Source organism: Bombyx mori, chromosome 3 (assembly GCF_030269925.1).
Source record: "Bombyx mori chromosome 3, ASM3026992v2".
Classification (NCBI taxonomy): domain Eukaryota; kingdom Metazoa; phylum Arthropoda; class Insecta; order Lepidoptera; family Bombycidae; genus Bombyx; species Bombyx mori.
This window is the reverse complement of record NC_085109.1, coordinates 2,996,783-3,011,335: the sequence shown is the minus strand read 5'-3', so window position 1 is coordinate 3,011,335 and position 14,553 is coordinate 2,996,783. Positions and strand designations below refer to the sequence as shown.

The following is a 14,553-nucleotide window of genomic DNA, read 5'->3' as shown; positions in this document are numbered from 1 at the left end:
CCTTTTCACCGTGGTTCTGCTTAACCCCATCTGAAGGGCCAACAGTTTCTGCTTACGTTTGGAATTTCTTTGAATTCGCACCTTCACAGCTTTTATCACTGCTGGAGTCCTAACAGACCGAGGGCGACCACTTCTTGACCTGTCATCTACACTAGAGTCTTCATTGTATCGTTTGATGGTACGATAAACGAATCTTATGGTTATATTCAAATTTTTCAGTATGTTAAAATTTTGAATTGGTGCGTAACCGCAACGATGCAACGCAATAACTGCAACACGGTCTTCTTTAAGCGTCCACTCCATATTTAAAAATGAGTAAAATTCTAAAAGTATACATTTTTATTTTCATGAACAGTTCGAAATTCGAATTCAATAAACTTTTTTGTGGCCAGCATTCTAAAAGAAAAGTTTTTACTGTGTGACAATACTTATGACCTGACTAGGTATATAGGTATATAGTATATATAGATAAGAAATCATAATACCTACACAAAATAAATCGATATCTTGAGGTGTCAGTCAATTCGATTTTTAGATCACTTTGTAAACACTAGTCCTAAATTAACACAAGTAAATACAAACCGCAGTAAATAATAAAGTTCCGCGAATATCCAAGTTAGTCAAGTCTGTTTGTTCAACACCTGCGTCTGTAAGAACTTTCACTATAAATCCGTAATGCGAGACTTGTACTCGTCGTTTTGAATGAAATATTGTTTTAATTCACCGAAATGAGACTGAGGAAGTCCGTTTGTTTGTTCATTACAATAAGAGTATGCAAACGGTACCCGAAGATGTGATTTTAGTACTGGAAACTGAGTAGTTAGCACTGCTGACTGCTGGCCCAAGGGTCGGGGTTTCAATTCCCAGTTTGGCAGACATACGTGTGACAAACAGTTTTTTTTTTCTGTGTATTGAAACATATATGTACTAGAGGTCCCGCAGTAGTCGAAATTCGACTATAACTAATTGGAATTGTAAGTTTGTACACTATTATGATTGTATTTTATACTTCTATAATCACAAATTTCGCCAAGACTACACTATAAAAAATATTTAATCCCAATTTGACAACAGACGTCAAGAACAAAGGTTTGACAATAAATAGTATGCATGCGTGTGTGCGTCAAATACATGGTATGTAGTGTGTGTAATGTTTTCTTTATTGATTTAATGTATCTTTTGTGCATTATTTTAAAAATATATTAGCACTGTGCACTTCTTCTCTATATTCTCTATAAGTGTGGAAAATTTCATACTACTCCGTCCGCGCAAATTTCGTAAAAAGAGATACAAAGTTTTTGCTTCACGTATTAATATATAGATAATTCTGTATATGTATAATTATGTATGTATATTAGTCTCTGGTTCCCGTAGTACAGGGAGTCTTAATTTGGAGCCAGAAGACCGTGTGGGATTTGGTCCCAATTTATTTACCTGTATGTTTTTTTGGGCCGTGTTTAATTGCATCATATGATGGATTCTTGGTCGATGTGCTTATCTAGTGTGTGTTGCTAATCTCCACTGAATACCATTCGGCCATTTGTTAATTTGCGTGATTAATATTTGTGTGACCCGATGATTTGCAATCCAATTAAGTAACTAACTTGTATACTTTTCGTCATGACTTATGCAAGTGTAGTGTTTGCTGACACGGCCCGCATGCATATAAACTCTGTCCAGGTCATCCAATCCTGTTTCTACAAGATAGCCGTCAGAGCATCGTGGTACGTAAGAAAGGTTGACCTTCACGACCCTTTGAAATTTAGATCCGATACGTAAGTATTTTAAGAATGCGTCGGAACGCTTTTTCAACAAAGTGGCACGCATAACCCTCTTACCGTGGCTGCTGTTAATTACATATTGGACTTAGGCGACAGGCAATGCAAATTCGCCATCACCCGAAACATTTTGTCGGATTCCCGGATGCACTCTCGGTGCTTTTAAACCCTTCATGCACCGGTCACCGTCCTCGTCAAACTCGTCGACAACGATGAAGAGTTCGACGAGCAAAGTAATCCATAGACATAGCCCACTGATCTTCAGGTGGTATCGATCAGGTGGTAGATTCGGCGAATTACTGCTCTTTCTAGGGTTGGTGCTAGCAAATTCTCTAGGGTTGAGCCTGTGAGCTCGCCTACCCGTAGCTAGACTAGCCATTTAGGCTACCAGTGGATAGGCAAGACAAAAAAATATTTTTCTCGTGTTAGTCAGTTCGTCTATTTCTGGGGCAAAGCAGTCATTCGTTGGTTTAACAGTAGGAATCTAGTTATTAGAACGCAATTGAACTTAATACACAATGTTATTCCTTCACTATGGAAGTCATTCGTACGTGTTTTATTATTATGAAAATTGGTAACTGCCTGTGGGATTCGAACGCCGGTACTGTTGCATCGCTCGATATGAATGCATTCATGCTCAGTGTACCGGGTGTCTTATTTTTTAGGCCACGACGAATTCAACCATAAGTGGAAAAGCAATACCCATCCTGTACTTCTATTATAGAATAAGTTTAGTTCTACTTTTTTGTTGGCAAATTGTCATTTCATTTCTCAATACTTGTTATCTCTGCACGAACAAAATTTGAAGCAACAAAAAATAAGTATAATTTTTGCACAATTCTTTCGATTCCGTCTTAAGTAATTGTTTCGTTAATGAATATTTCATCTCATAGAAACTTTACTCATAAATATGTCAACGACAATATTTATGAATTTCAAAGTTTCCAGATTATGTTCTTGATGTGTTTATTGCTCTTGTGTGAACGTAATTGTGCTATTGCGATACCTAAGATTGCCAAACTGATTGGTTCGAAGCATGTCTGATGAAATACCACGATGGTTTTGTTGTAGTGTCGTTTTAATATCAATAGCTTATAATACACTAAGGTACTCTACTCCTCCTCTTTGTGTCAAGTCAATAATCCTCATTGCTGACGGTCATGGACACTTTTAATAACTTTCTCCAGTAATTTCCTGCGCCAGCCCTGCCTATTCTCGGCTCGGCGGATGGCATCGTCTTTTTTATTTTTATTGCTTAGATGGGTGGACGAGCTCACAGCCTAACTGGTGTTAAGTGGTTACTGGAGCCCATAGACATCTACCACGTAAATGCGCTACCCACCTTGAGATATAAATTCTAAGGTCTCAGTATATTTACAACGGCTGCCCCACCCTTCAAACCGAAACGCATTACTGCTTCACGGCAGAAATAGTCAGAGTGGTGGTACCTACCCGCGCGGACTCACAAGAGGCTCTACCACTAGTAATTACGCAAATTATAATGTTGCGGGTTGATTTTTAATACACAGTGTTATTCCTTCACCGTGGAAGTCAATCGTAAACATTTGTTTAGTACGTATTTCATTAGAAAAATTGGTACCCGCCTGGGATTCGAACACCGGTGCATTGCTCAACACGAATGCACCGGACGTCTTATGCTTTAGGCCACGACGACTTTATTAGTGATTAGTGACTGGCTCCATTTTGATATCTATTGGCTTAGGTAACTACTTAACTAGTACTAGAACTAGAACTAAATACTGGTTCCTTTGAGGAGTTGGATAAAAGTTATACAATATAACTGAGATAATCTTCTTGTCTTAGGGTGAGGGCTCTCATATCTGATCTATAAGATCACATCTGATCAGATGAGTTGGTAAAATTCAAGGCTATTATTAGCATATTAAATATAGCGCATGTGACAGCTATATTGAAACAATCCATGCAATTTATTTCATAATTTAAATCGATTCAAACGTTTAAAGGTGTATTTCAAGGAACTGAATAAAACATAGCGTAAATTTTCCGTAATCATTTATTTGTTACATTATCGTGGCAACTAATGACGTAGCTAAATTACATTATTACACTATATAACTAACTAACTATACGTAACATGGCGCCCGCAAACAATTCCACATATCGTGCACGATGCAGCGGTTAATATTTTCGTTTTATTTACACAGACGGCGCGGGCTGACCGAATCTCTCAGACGATCTGTGTGCTTAGTGCAAGTTTTTTAACGTTCTCGATAGCGTAAAAGTTAACTCGTATGCAGTTGGAACAGCGCCCCTAGCGGCAAACGTAGGCAAACGTTCTAACTGCATACAAATATAAGTTAACTTTAACGCTATCGAGAACGTTAAAAAACTAGGACTGAGCACACTGCTCTTAAATTTAATTACTACATTGACTGATTAGTTCGGGTTCCCGCAGAGAATTTGTTTAAAAAAAACCCACACTATTGTTCGTTTATCTGCTTTAAAACGGGATTTATTGGAGTCATAATTAAAATTGCATTTACCGTCCGTAAACTGTAATGTATTCGAAGCGCCAGAAATAATGTAACGACAGTGAAAAAACGTGAGATTTAACCGTAAAAGTAGCTTTAATTACGACTCTCTTACAACCTACAGGTTACAATACATTGAAGGCAGCATAGGAGAAGATTTATTTCTATTCTCATTAGTTCGTTCGTGTGAGTGATCGAATTATGTGGTCGTTGGAATCGCACTGTATGTCGGGTTATGTAATATCATTTTTTTAATAATCGACTGAAAACTCTTAAAATTCACTTTTCTAATTTTGTTATTACAATTTCTTTGTCAATAGGCTTTTTTGGCGGGAACGCAAGGAGTGAGGTTGTGTGATTTCTTTTATTTTGTCTATTTAGTGTTTCTTTAACTTTAAATGTGTAATAACAGTGGCTTATTAACTGTTTATTATCTGTGAAAGTGCGCAAATGTGCAAATGAACAAAGCCGCTGGACGTAGCTTCTCGAAATCCTCCAAAAAGCCCACTTAAACAGTCTCAATAAATAACCACCATTTTACTGAGCTTATATTTCATTCAATACCATCTCATTTCATTTCATTTCATAATATCATTTGTCATTTAAAAAAGTTTTCATAAAAATTAAAATAAGACTTGACCTAAAGGTCTTAGCTACCAGGTCATAAAATCCCTTAAAAAAAGTAGTAGTAGGAAGTAGTTTAATTGTCAGAATTGTGGGTAGATGTACGATTATACAGGGTAGAGCAGATCGTCTGATAGAACTGGTTGTAATAATATTATATATATTTAATACTACACTAATATGAATAGTGACTGTACATTTATTAATATAAAATCGATTTGAAGTCACGAAAAAATTAATTGTAATATATACGCTACGTGACTATAACTTTATTAATTAGTATTATAACTCACTGAAATGTTTTTTTTTTCATAAATTTAAAATCTAAAAACGCAAACGGTATGTCATTGTTAGTTTTTAAATGTCTTAAAATATAATCTGTAACAATACGGTGTATTGTGTTTTTTTTTTCAATAATGACGAAAGTAAAGACGTCTAAGATGTACGTGTCTAAAAATTATTTGATTACAAAAAGCTGTCTGACGTGTATATTAACATATATTTTTATGCAATAATTACTTGAATATCCAATAAATGTATGAACAATTATATTTCAGAGTAGAAACGAACGTAGATTTTGGATGAACAGGTAATTAATTAATTAATCCATGCAATTGTCGCCGAACCATACTATCGAATTAAGACATCTTTGGAAATATCTTCCTCAAAATATAACCAAAGTTTGGAGTTTGTGAAATCAGTTTGATTGTTCAAAGCAGAGGGCGGCTTATTCGAAATACTTTTTCGCAGATTGCTCTTTCCCGAATGTAAACATAACAAAAAAAATTAAACATTCCAGTGTATCACATTTATATTGGTATACAATACTACATTTTAAAATATCATATTGAATAGAGTTTTATTTACATATTTTTAATACTTTCTAAATAATGTTCAGTACGCTATGAAAAAATTTTATCGCAACTTTAATTGGTCGAATTTGGAATGGCTGAGATTTTATTTAAATTAAAATAAATAAAGTAACTTAATAAATAATATTTTTGAATTTTGGTACTAAAATAACAAAAATGTGTTTTCAATTCAACTTCAAAAAAAATTCAATATTCAATACAACATAATTCAACATAATATTATGAAGAGTAGTAAACTTATTATAATTAAATTCATCTCATCAAATATATGAATTTATGATATCAGAAAGTTTCTCGTAATTGCAATAACTTATTATGTACATTATAATTATAATTAAAACTACTTTTACGGTTTAATCTCGCTTTTATTATTGTTATCACAATATTATCAACGTGTGACAATTATCTGTCACCACGAAAACTGTAAAGTCGTAAAAGTGGTTTTAATTACGTCTAAGACTGGAGAATACCCAATAAAATACTATGCAATTACATAATTGTTATATTTTCGTATACTTCAGGCAGTTCTCATGAAAAAAAAGTACGTTGGTCGTCGTGGCCTAACGGATAAGACGTCCGGTGCATTCGTGTTGAAGCGATGCACCGGTGTTCGAATCCCGCAGGCGGGTACCAATTTTTCTAATGAAATACGTACTCAACAAATGTTCACGATTGACTTCCACGGTGAAGGAATAACATCGTGTAATAAAAGTGAAACCCGCAAAATTATAATTTGCGTAATTACTGGTGGTAGGACCTCTTGTGAGTCCGCACGGGTAGGTACCACCGCTCCGCCTATTTCTGCCGTGAAGCAGTAATGCGTTTCGGTTTGAAGGGTGGGGCAGCCGTTGTGACTATACTGAGACCTTAGAACTATATCTCAAGGTGTGTGGCGCATTTGCGTTGTAGATGTCTATGGGCTCCAGTAACCACTTAACATCAGGTGGGCTGTGAGCTCGTCCACACATCTAAGCAATAAAAAAAAAAAAAAAAAAAAAAAAAACTTTTTAAGGATTGCTTGCTGAAGTCCATGGGTGATTGCATTTAATTATTAAAACAAATTCATTAAACACCTCATCGTATCGTACGTAACCATGTATATACAACTTAAATAACATTATAATACTGGTGTTGTTTGGCACATAAGAATTCACAAATGTATACATTACGTTTATTTTCTTTTTATATTGATAATTGATTATATTTAAATTATCTAATATTTTTAATGTTCACTATTGTTTTGTATGAAATTAAATGTCATTTAATTCGCGTTGAACGTGCTCTGTGTAGTTTTATTTAGTTTCATTCATAAAAATAGCGAATTAGTCGGTTGACGTCTCCTCTGTTATTCTTAATATCTTATTAAAAAATTTGCATTCTATTTGTAATACTACTTTATATATCGGAAGGTAACGTTTAACAAGGTTTTGAAAACTAATTACGAATTACATAAAAATAAAAATAAAACTTAATTTCGTTAGAGTTCAATGCTAGAAAGAATTTAACAAGGAAGAGAATGGATGTGGTGGTCAGTGCTAGGTTTGACCAAACCGTAACGTCGCCTTCCGAATCCAAGTTAAGTGTGAAGTGCGTGTAAATATTTACAACATTTACAATTTGATTCTGATCTGAATGCTTTATGATTCGCGGTTTACAACAACTTTTTTTTTTTAATATTTATTCTTTTTTTTTGGCGAGGCTTGGGTAAGGCCTATCCAGCAGTCGACGTCTGTGGGCTTATAAAATAGATTTTTTTAATAGATAAATCTCATTTGTTAGTTGCATAATCTATATTGGTGGCAATACTAACTATTTTCGCATAGAATCTCAAAATTTGCTCAGCTAGTTCACTATAAAACAAATCGTAGAAATAAAGATTGGGTATACGATAGACATTGCACTGATTGGTTATTATACAGGGTGGCCCATAAGTCCTTTGAAAAGTAAAATTTGAATAAAACGAACAGGGCGCGCGTGAGCGGTGCAGGGGAAGCGGGGGGAGTAACTTCGGTTTCTGGGAATTTAGTCGCGATGGAGCGTTTTACCGGAGCGGACCGTGCGTTTTGTGTGCACGAGTTTTATAAAAACGACAATTCGGCAACCGTTGCGCGGCGTAAATTTCGAGAACACAAAGGTTTACACAACTTTGACGACACTCCAACTCTTCAAACGATTAAGAACTGGGTTGCTAAGTTCGAGGAGACCGGTTCGACGTTAGATAAACCGCGGTTGGGTCGCCCAAGGACGTCACGTACGGAACAAAACATAGACACAGTGACACAGTCTATTCGCGAAAATCCGACACAGTCAACTCGTAAGCGCGCCAGAGCATTAAACGTATCCAGGACATCGTTACAACGGATTTTGAAGAAATATTTACATATGCACCCTTACAAAATTCAGTTGGTTCAAGAATTAAAGGAAACTGACGGTATTCAAAGACAAAATTATGCGAATGAAATGTTGAATCGGTTTACTTCCTTCAATAACATAATGTTCTCTGACGAGGCTCATTTCCATCTTAACGGGCATGTTAGTAAACAAAATTGCCGCTATTGGAGCCCCATCAATCCAAAACTTAAGCATCAGAAGCCCTTACATAGTCCGAAAGTGACTGTTTGGGCCGCTATGTCAGCCCGTGGTATCCTAGGGCCTTACTTCTTTGAGGATGGCAGAGGGCGCGCAGTTACTGTTACGTCGGAGCGATATGTGGCTATGATCGAAGAGTTTTTCATACCAGAATTGCAAAACTTTTCAGGCTTTAATGCCAGGACGTGGTTTCAACAGGATGGGGCCACTTCTCACACCTCTAACACTGCTATGCCCGTTATCCGTCAACTTTTTCCTGGCAAAGTTATCTCTAAGAGAGGAGACATTTCCTGGCCTCCACGTAGTCCAGATCTGACCCCGATGGATTTTTTTTTGTGGGGCTACCTTAAGGCTAAAGTATACGACACAAACCCGCGGTCAATTGAGGCCCTAAAAGAAAACATCCGCAGAGAAATGACAAGCATTTCAGCAGTGACGTGCCGCGCAGTCATCGACAATTTTAGACGTCGTTTGCAAGAGTGCCGTGATCGCAACGGATTACATTTAGGAGATGTTATTTTCAAAAAATAATTCCCGTTTTTTAAGCTTTTTATGTAAATAAAAATTTAATTCATAATGTAATTAGTTTTATTTTAATAAATTTTTTTTCATATCAAAGGACTTATGGGCCACCCTGTACATATTTGCAATTTCTTGTAAGTCCGTTAATTAGCTCACGAGAATTATTCAAGGTGCTTCGGTGATTCGGTCGGCGCGGAGTTCGGTTGGTGCTGCGCGTCGTGCGGCAGTAAGGCCAGTGGCAGCGGCGGTAAGTGCAGCGGCAGCGGCAGTAAGGCCCGCGACTGGAAGCTGGCCAGCGAGTGCAGCAGCGCGGCGGAGTGCTCGTGAGCTTTACGCCGCAGCTCGGCCACGCTCGACGACCTCGCTTCCTCTTTGGGACAGCACGGACACGGAGCACCCCAGCCTAATGATAAGAAATCTTTTGAAAAATTAATATTATCTAGACGATTTTGGTGCTTTATCTGTACGGCCGTGCTTAGTTTTAATAAATAATAGTTTAAAAAAAACTAACAAAATACGCTTTTATAGAAAATCCAACTAAAAAATAGAAAATAAATTTGAATGAAAAATAGTGTAAGAAAATATGATTTTATTCTAAAAAAGCGTGGGGTTATAAGTAGTTATAAATATTTTATGAACAGATATCAGTAGAAAGGTTATTTTGATAATATCCTGAAAATCACCCCACGATTTTTTTTACAATTAAATAATTTTTTCTTACAAATTTATTATAATTGCCTATCTTTAGTATTGGGCGGGCGTATTGTAGAGTCATCAACGTGTTTAGCACAATGGTGCCTACTTCTACAACTCTAGTAATCATTTTTTAGGATATGAAGAGTAAAGAAGCCGTGGTACGAATCAATTCAAACTCAAATCTAATATTTCAGGTCAGAAACAGTGTATGCTATATGTTTTTTTTAAATTGGACGGCCGTGATAATTTGATATCGGAGCCGATATACGTACATCGCAACGTAAATGCCTTGAGACATGAGACTGGAATCTCAAGTTCACTGTATAACGGCAAGAGGGTCAGGTTTAAGGTTTTGAAGCCTTAAATCAACAGCAGTTCGCGGCAGAAATTAACAGGGTAGTGAAAATGACTTAAATGACATTTTTGAATGTCATGTTTATAACACGATGTTATTCCTTCATACGTGTCAAGTATGTAGGCGTATTTCTTTGTGAGAAATTTTAAAATAGAAATTTGAAGTTTACGAATATGTACATGTAGATAGGAAAATAATTGTCGATTCTACTTCTATTGACGGATATTGAGAAAGTGGCAACTCCAAAGGAACTTTTGAAAACTATTCCAAAACAGCTTTTAGGAAAAGCTAAATAAAATCCTAAATAATATAATAGTGTTTCCTGATACTACAAAATCTGAGGTTAACTCACCTTTCAATGGGAAGAACGGCTGTGATAAATGATTGAGATGCTGCGACAGATGTGACAAGTGGGGGGGCAGGAAGAGGGGCGGTGGGTGAGAAGCGGCAGACTCGCTCGCCGCGCCACCTGGCGACGAACGGAACGCACCGGAACTGTTGAACAAAAACATACCTCATATTAATTTTCCTAATGCCTAATTCTTAATAATTATCCGAAAATACTTAAGGTCTGTAGAATATTAACTCTTCCGAATCCTCTTAAGAATTTCTGTAGAGTACATTTTTGAAAATTTGATGTATATTCGTAAACATATTGAGGGGTTTCCTAAAAAGTCTGACTTACATAATAGAAATACTAGGAACAAACACAAGCTTGATGTGCCGATGAGTAGGTTACATAAGATACGAAATTCATTCGAGTGTTTGTCTGTGCGCCTGTACAACAAAATCCCGCAAGATGTTCAGAACTTACATATACATAGGTTTAAGAAAACTACTAAAGAACATCTGTGCAATAAAGCTTACTATAAAGTTAATGATTATCTAGAAGATTGCACAAAGTGGTAATGAGTTGCTCGCTCCGGGCATTTCAATATTGCAATAATAGTTACGTTATAATGGCTTTTAAAAATGAATATGTAAAAAAATCTAATATTTAAAAAAAAAGACATGCCCGCTAAGTTTCTTGCCAGTTCTTCTCAGGACGGAGGCTAGTTTTTGTGAATTGGCCGTAATTCTTTTTGACGTTATGTTGAATAATTTTTTTTGGTTTTGATTTGATTTTATTAACAGCCTTAGATAGCCTACCTATCACTTTAACATTGTAGCACATTAACAGAATATTCAAATATGTGTGTATAGCGGCAGAAATATGCCGGATACAGACACGAATTTCGGGTCGGAACACGTAACACCAGACAATTTTGAATCAAAAATTTTGATATCTTCATTGAACCACATTTCCGCATCGGAGGGTGAGGGGTCGTATCGATGTCGGGGCTCTCTTTGACTCGTGAGTCCGCGAGCAGTCGACCGTCGCGACGCTTCTCCTCCGAAACACCCGCCCAATTCCCAAACGTACTCAAACGTAATAACAATTTGATTTTTCTTTCAATTTATACGAATTCTTTCGGTGTTATTAAATGAGAAACGATTTTTTTTTGGAATATCAACATAAATTTCATTATTCTTTGATTTTTCGTGTATTTTTTTGTTTGTCAAGTGGCGAATTGAGCTACGAATGTGGAGGCAGTCGTATTAACGCAATAAACCATATCCAAATTGTTTTTTTTTAAATTTGTTTAAGAGAAACATCATAGATCGAGGACCACTCGACGTATTATTTTAAAACTCTTTTTTTTTATTGCTTAGATGGGTGGACGAGCTCACAGTCCTCCTGGTGTAAAGTGGTTACTGGAGCCCATGGACATCTACAACATAAATACGCCACCCACCTTGAGATATAAGATCTAAGATCTCAGTATAGTTACAACGGTTGCCCCACCCTTCAAACCGAAACGCATTACTGCTTCACGGCAGAAATAGGCAGGGCGGTGATACCTACCCGCACGGACTCACAAGAGGCCCTACCACGTACTCGAAGCTTATATACCTACACTATGATATAAATCTTATTTACATTGTGTACCAATCGCTCGACTTTTCTCCCTAAACCAGTACGATCGCTTTGCGAGAAAAGAAGGATCAACAGTACCTACTCGTACAATGCAAGCGATCAAAGCGTAATTTTGAAACAATACTATAGCAATCGATCCGAATGAACTTAATTAACTTACAGACACGCGTTGATGTCTTTTAATCTAATTCTATTTGGTCGAAAGCTAATTTCAAATGCAGCAATTTAATATTTTAGTTTACTGGTGGTAGGACCTCTTGTGAGTCCGCGCGGGTAGGTACCACCGCCCCGCCTATTTCTGCCGTGAAGCAGTAATGAGTTTCGGTTTGAAGGGTGAGGCAGCCGTTGTAACTATACTGAGACCTTAGAACTTATATCTCAAGGTGTGTGGCGCATTTACGTCGTAGATGTCTATGGGCTCCAGTAACCACTTAACACCAGGTGGGCTGTGAGCTCGTCCACCCATCTACGCAATAATAAATCAAATTTGTTTCATTAGCATTTGACTAGGACATAGAAGAAGATAGTTTGATTACTTTCCCGGCAGTTTTCATTAACCAGTACGCTCAATCCAAGCCGGGTGAGGTTTTTTGATATATTGCTCTAGGTGGATCAACGTGCTGACACTCTTTTTGATGCTAAGTGACTAGTGCAGCGTGTATATATGTCAGCATAAATACTGCCTTCCGCCTTGAACCTGTAGAACGGCTGTCCCCCCTTCCAAGAGCTGAAGTGCTACTATAGGCTCATGACTAATTCGCGACAGAATTAAATCGAATTATCTACGTTTTGGATATCGTTTTGAAAACCGCAAGCCTCCTTAGTATCAGTAATGAGGTTTGAACCAAACAGACAGGCATAATATAGACATTTTATAATGAGATTATCTTTTTTGTAAACATTTTAATTTGATCATTTCCTATTGTCTAAATAGTGATGTAGGATTAGCACTATGTTCTAAATTAGAAAATTTGATGTGTTTTAAATAAATTAAACAAGGACTAAATGTTGTCTCAAGTTTTTCTTCGATCATTGAGTGTTAGTCTGGTATCCGAATTAACCACTGCGGATTAATCAATATCCATAAACAGAACTCATTGTGATGTAAATATGCGTTTTTTATAATAAATTAATGGGGTAGCAGCATATGTTGGATTTATGGGATTTTTTTTCCAGAAAACAAAAATAAATCGTATTAAAGTAAAATTTAATCGACATATATAAATATTTTACTAGCATTTATTGAACGCAATGTAATAAAATTAATGAACGCCTGCTTCGTTTTGCCTTCAAATTGTAGTAGTCAGTTGTAGAAATCTATGAGACCTCCATAGAATATTATCTTTAATATGAATATGTTTTTTTTTGCCCTTGTAGGCAGACGAGCATACGGCCCACCTGATGGTGAGTGGCTACCGTCGCCCATGGACTTCAGCAATGCCAGGGGCAGAGCCAAGCCGCTGCCTGCTGTCTTCTACCATCCCGAAAATTATTATCTCTGATACGGCACAGTCCTCGAAACTTTAACAAACGATTGAGTGCTAAAATACTAACACTGACCATATTTGAATAAAATACCTATACTATAAATAAACCTATGAATTAAGATATCTACCGAAAGCTTGTAAAACGACTAGTGAATCTATTGAATGATTCAAACTCTATCGCACATAGAGAAGAGTGTACCAGAGCAGAGACAATGAAATGAACGGGCCGAGGTGTCGCATCGCTCTCGCATTCCCTTAGTGCATACTTGATGTAGCGCGACCCGGCGCTGTGCGAGACACAAGCAGAAGCGGGTAGCGGGTAGCGGATAGCGGATGTCATTATCTATGACACCATATACTAGAGAATTTTTATATTTTTTATTTTTTATTTCTTAGATGGGTAGACGAGCTCACAGCCCACCTGATGTTAAGTGGTTACTGGAGCCCATGGACATCTACAACGTAAGTGCCACCACCCACCTTGAGATACGAGTTCTTAGGTCTCAGTATAATTACAACGGCTGCCCCGCCCTTCAAACCGAAACGCATTACTGCTTCACTGCAAAAATAGGCGGGGTGGTGTTACCCGTGCGGTCTCACAAGGGGTATTACCACCATATTATAGTAAAAGACGCAGGCTACGGAAAAAAATAAAAACAAATTTCGATCTACCTTCAACTAACACAATTAAAATCAGTTCATACGCGGAATCCACGTATTATTTGAGGAGGGATAGATTCCGCCACTTTCGGCTTACATTGCTGGTTTCGCAGAATATGATTTTTCTCTGTCCTTTTTATTTCGGGTCTATAATACTAGCTATAACAGAAATTGAATCTCAAAAACACGTTATTTATGTTCTATTAACCCAAGTTTTTGCCACTGCAGCTTAATGTTTGATTTATTTATTTTATAGGGAAAAAAGAACTGAATGTTTTTAACCTTACTTCACATATTACACATATTAGCAATTACTGTGGTAACAACGACATTTCCCACGGATTAAATTGCTCAAAATTTAGGTAATTATAATCGGTAAATTCTAACTATTAATCTATTGTTTATTAGATTATCTTCATAGCAGGATAGCAAAAGAACAGATACCGCCGGTTTCATTAACCTTTACAATCACTTTTATA

General features: G+C 36.8%; 1 protein-coding gene across 1 annotated transcript in view; it reads right to left on the bottom strand.

The window, feature by feature from the left end:
- Positions 1–9,051: 9,051 nt before the first annotated feature.
- The window catches only part of LOC101740728 (dorsal root ganglia homeobox protein), a 98,362-nt gene continuing 92,860 nt past the window's right edge, over positions 9,052–14,553 (bottom strand). The window contains exons 9-10 of the mRNA XM_038021067.2: positions 10,302–10,444; positions 9,052–9,301 (exon numbers count right to left, since the gene is read on the bottom strand). Of these exons, the coding sequence (XP_037876995.1) occupies positions 9,060–9,301; positions 10,302–10,444 (385 nt within the window). The 3' untranslated portion in view covers positions 9,052–9,059. The remainder of the gene's footprint in view (positions 9,302–10,301; positions 10,445–14,553) is intronic.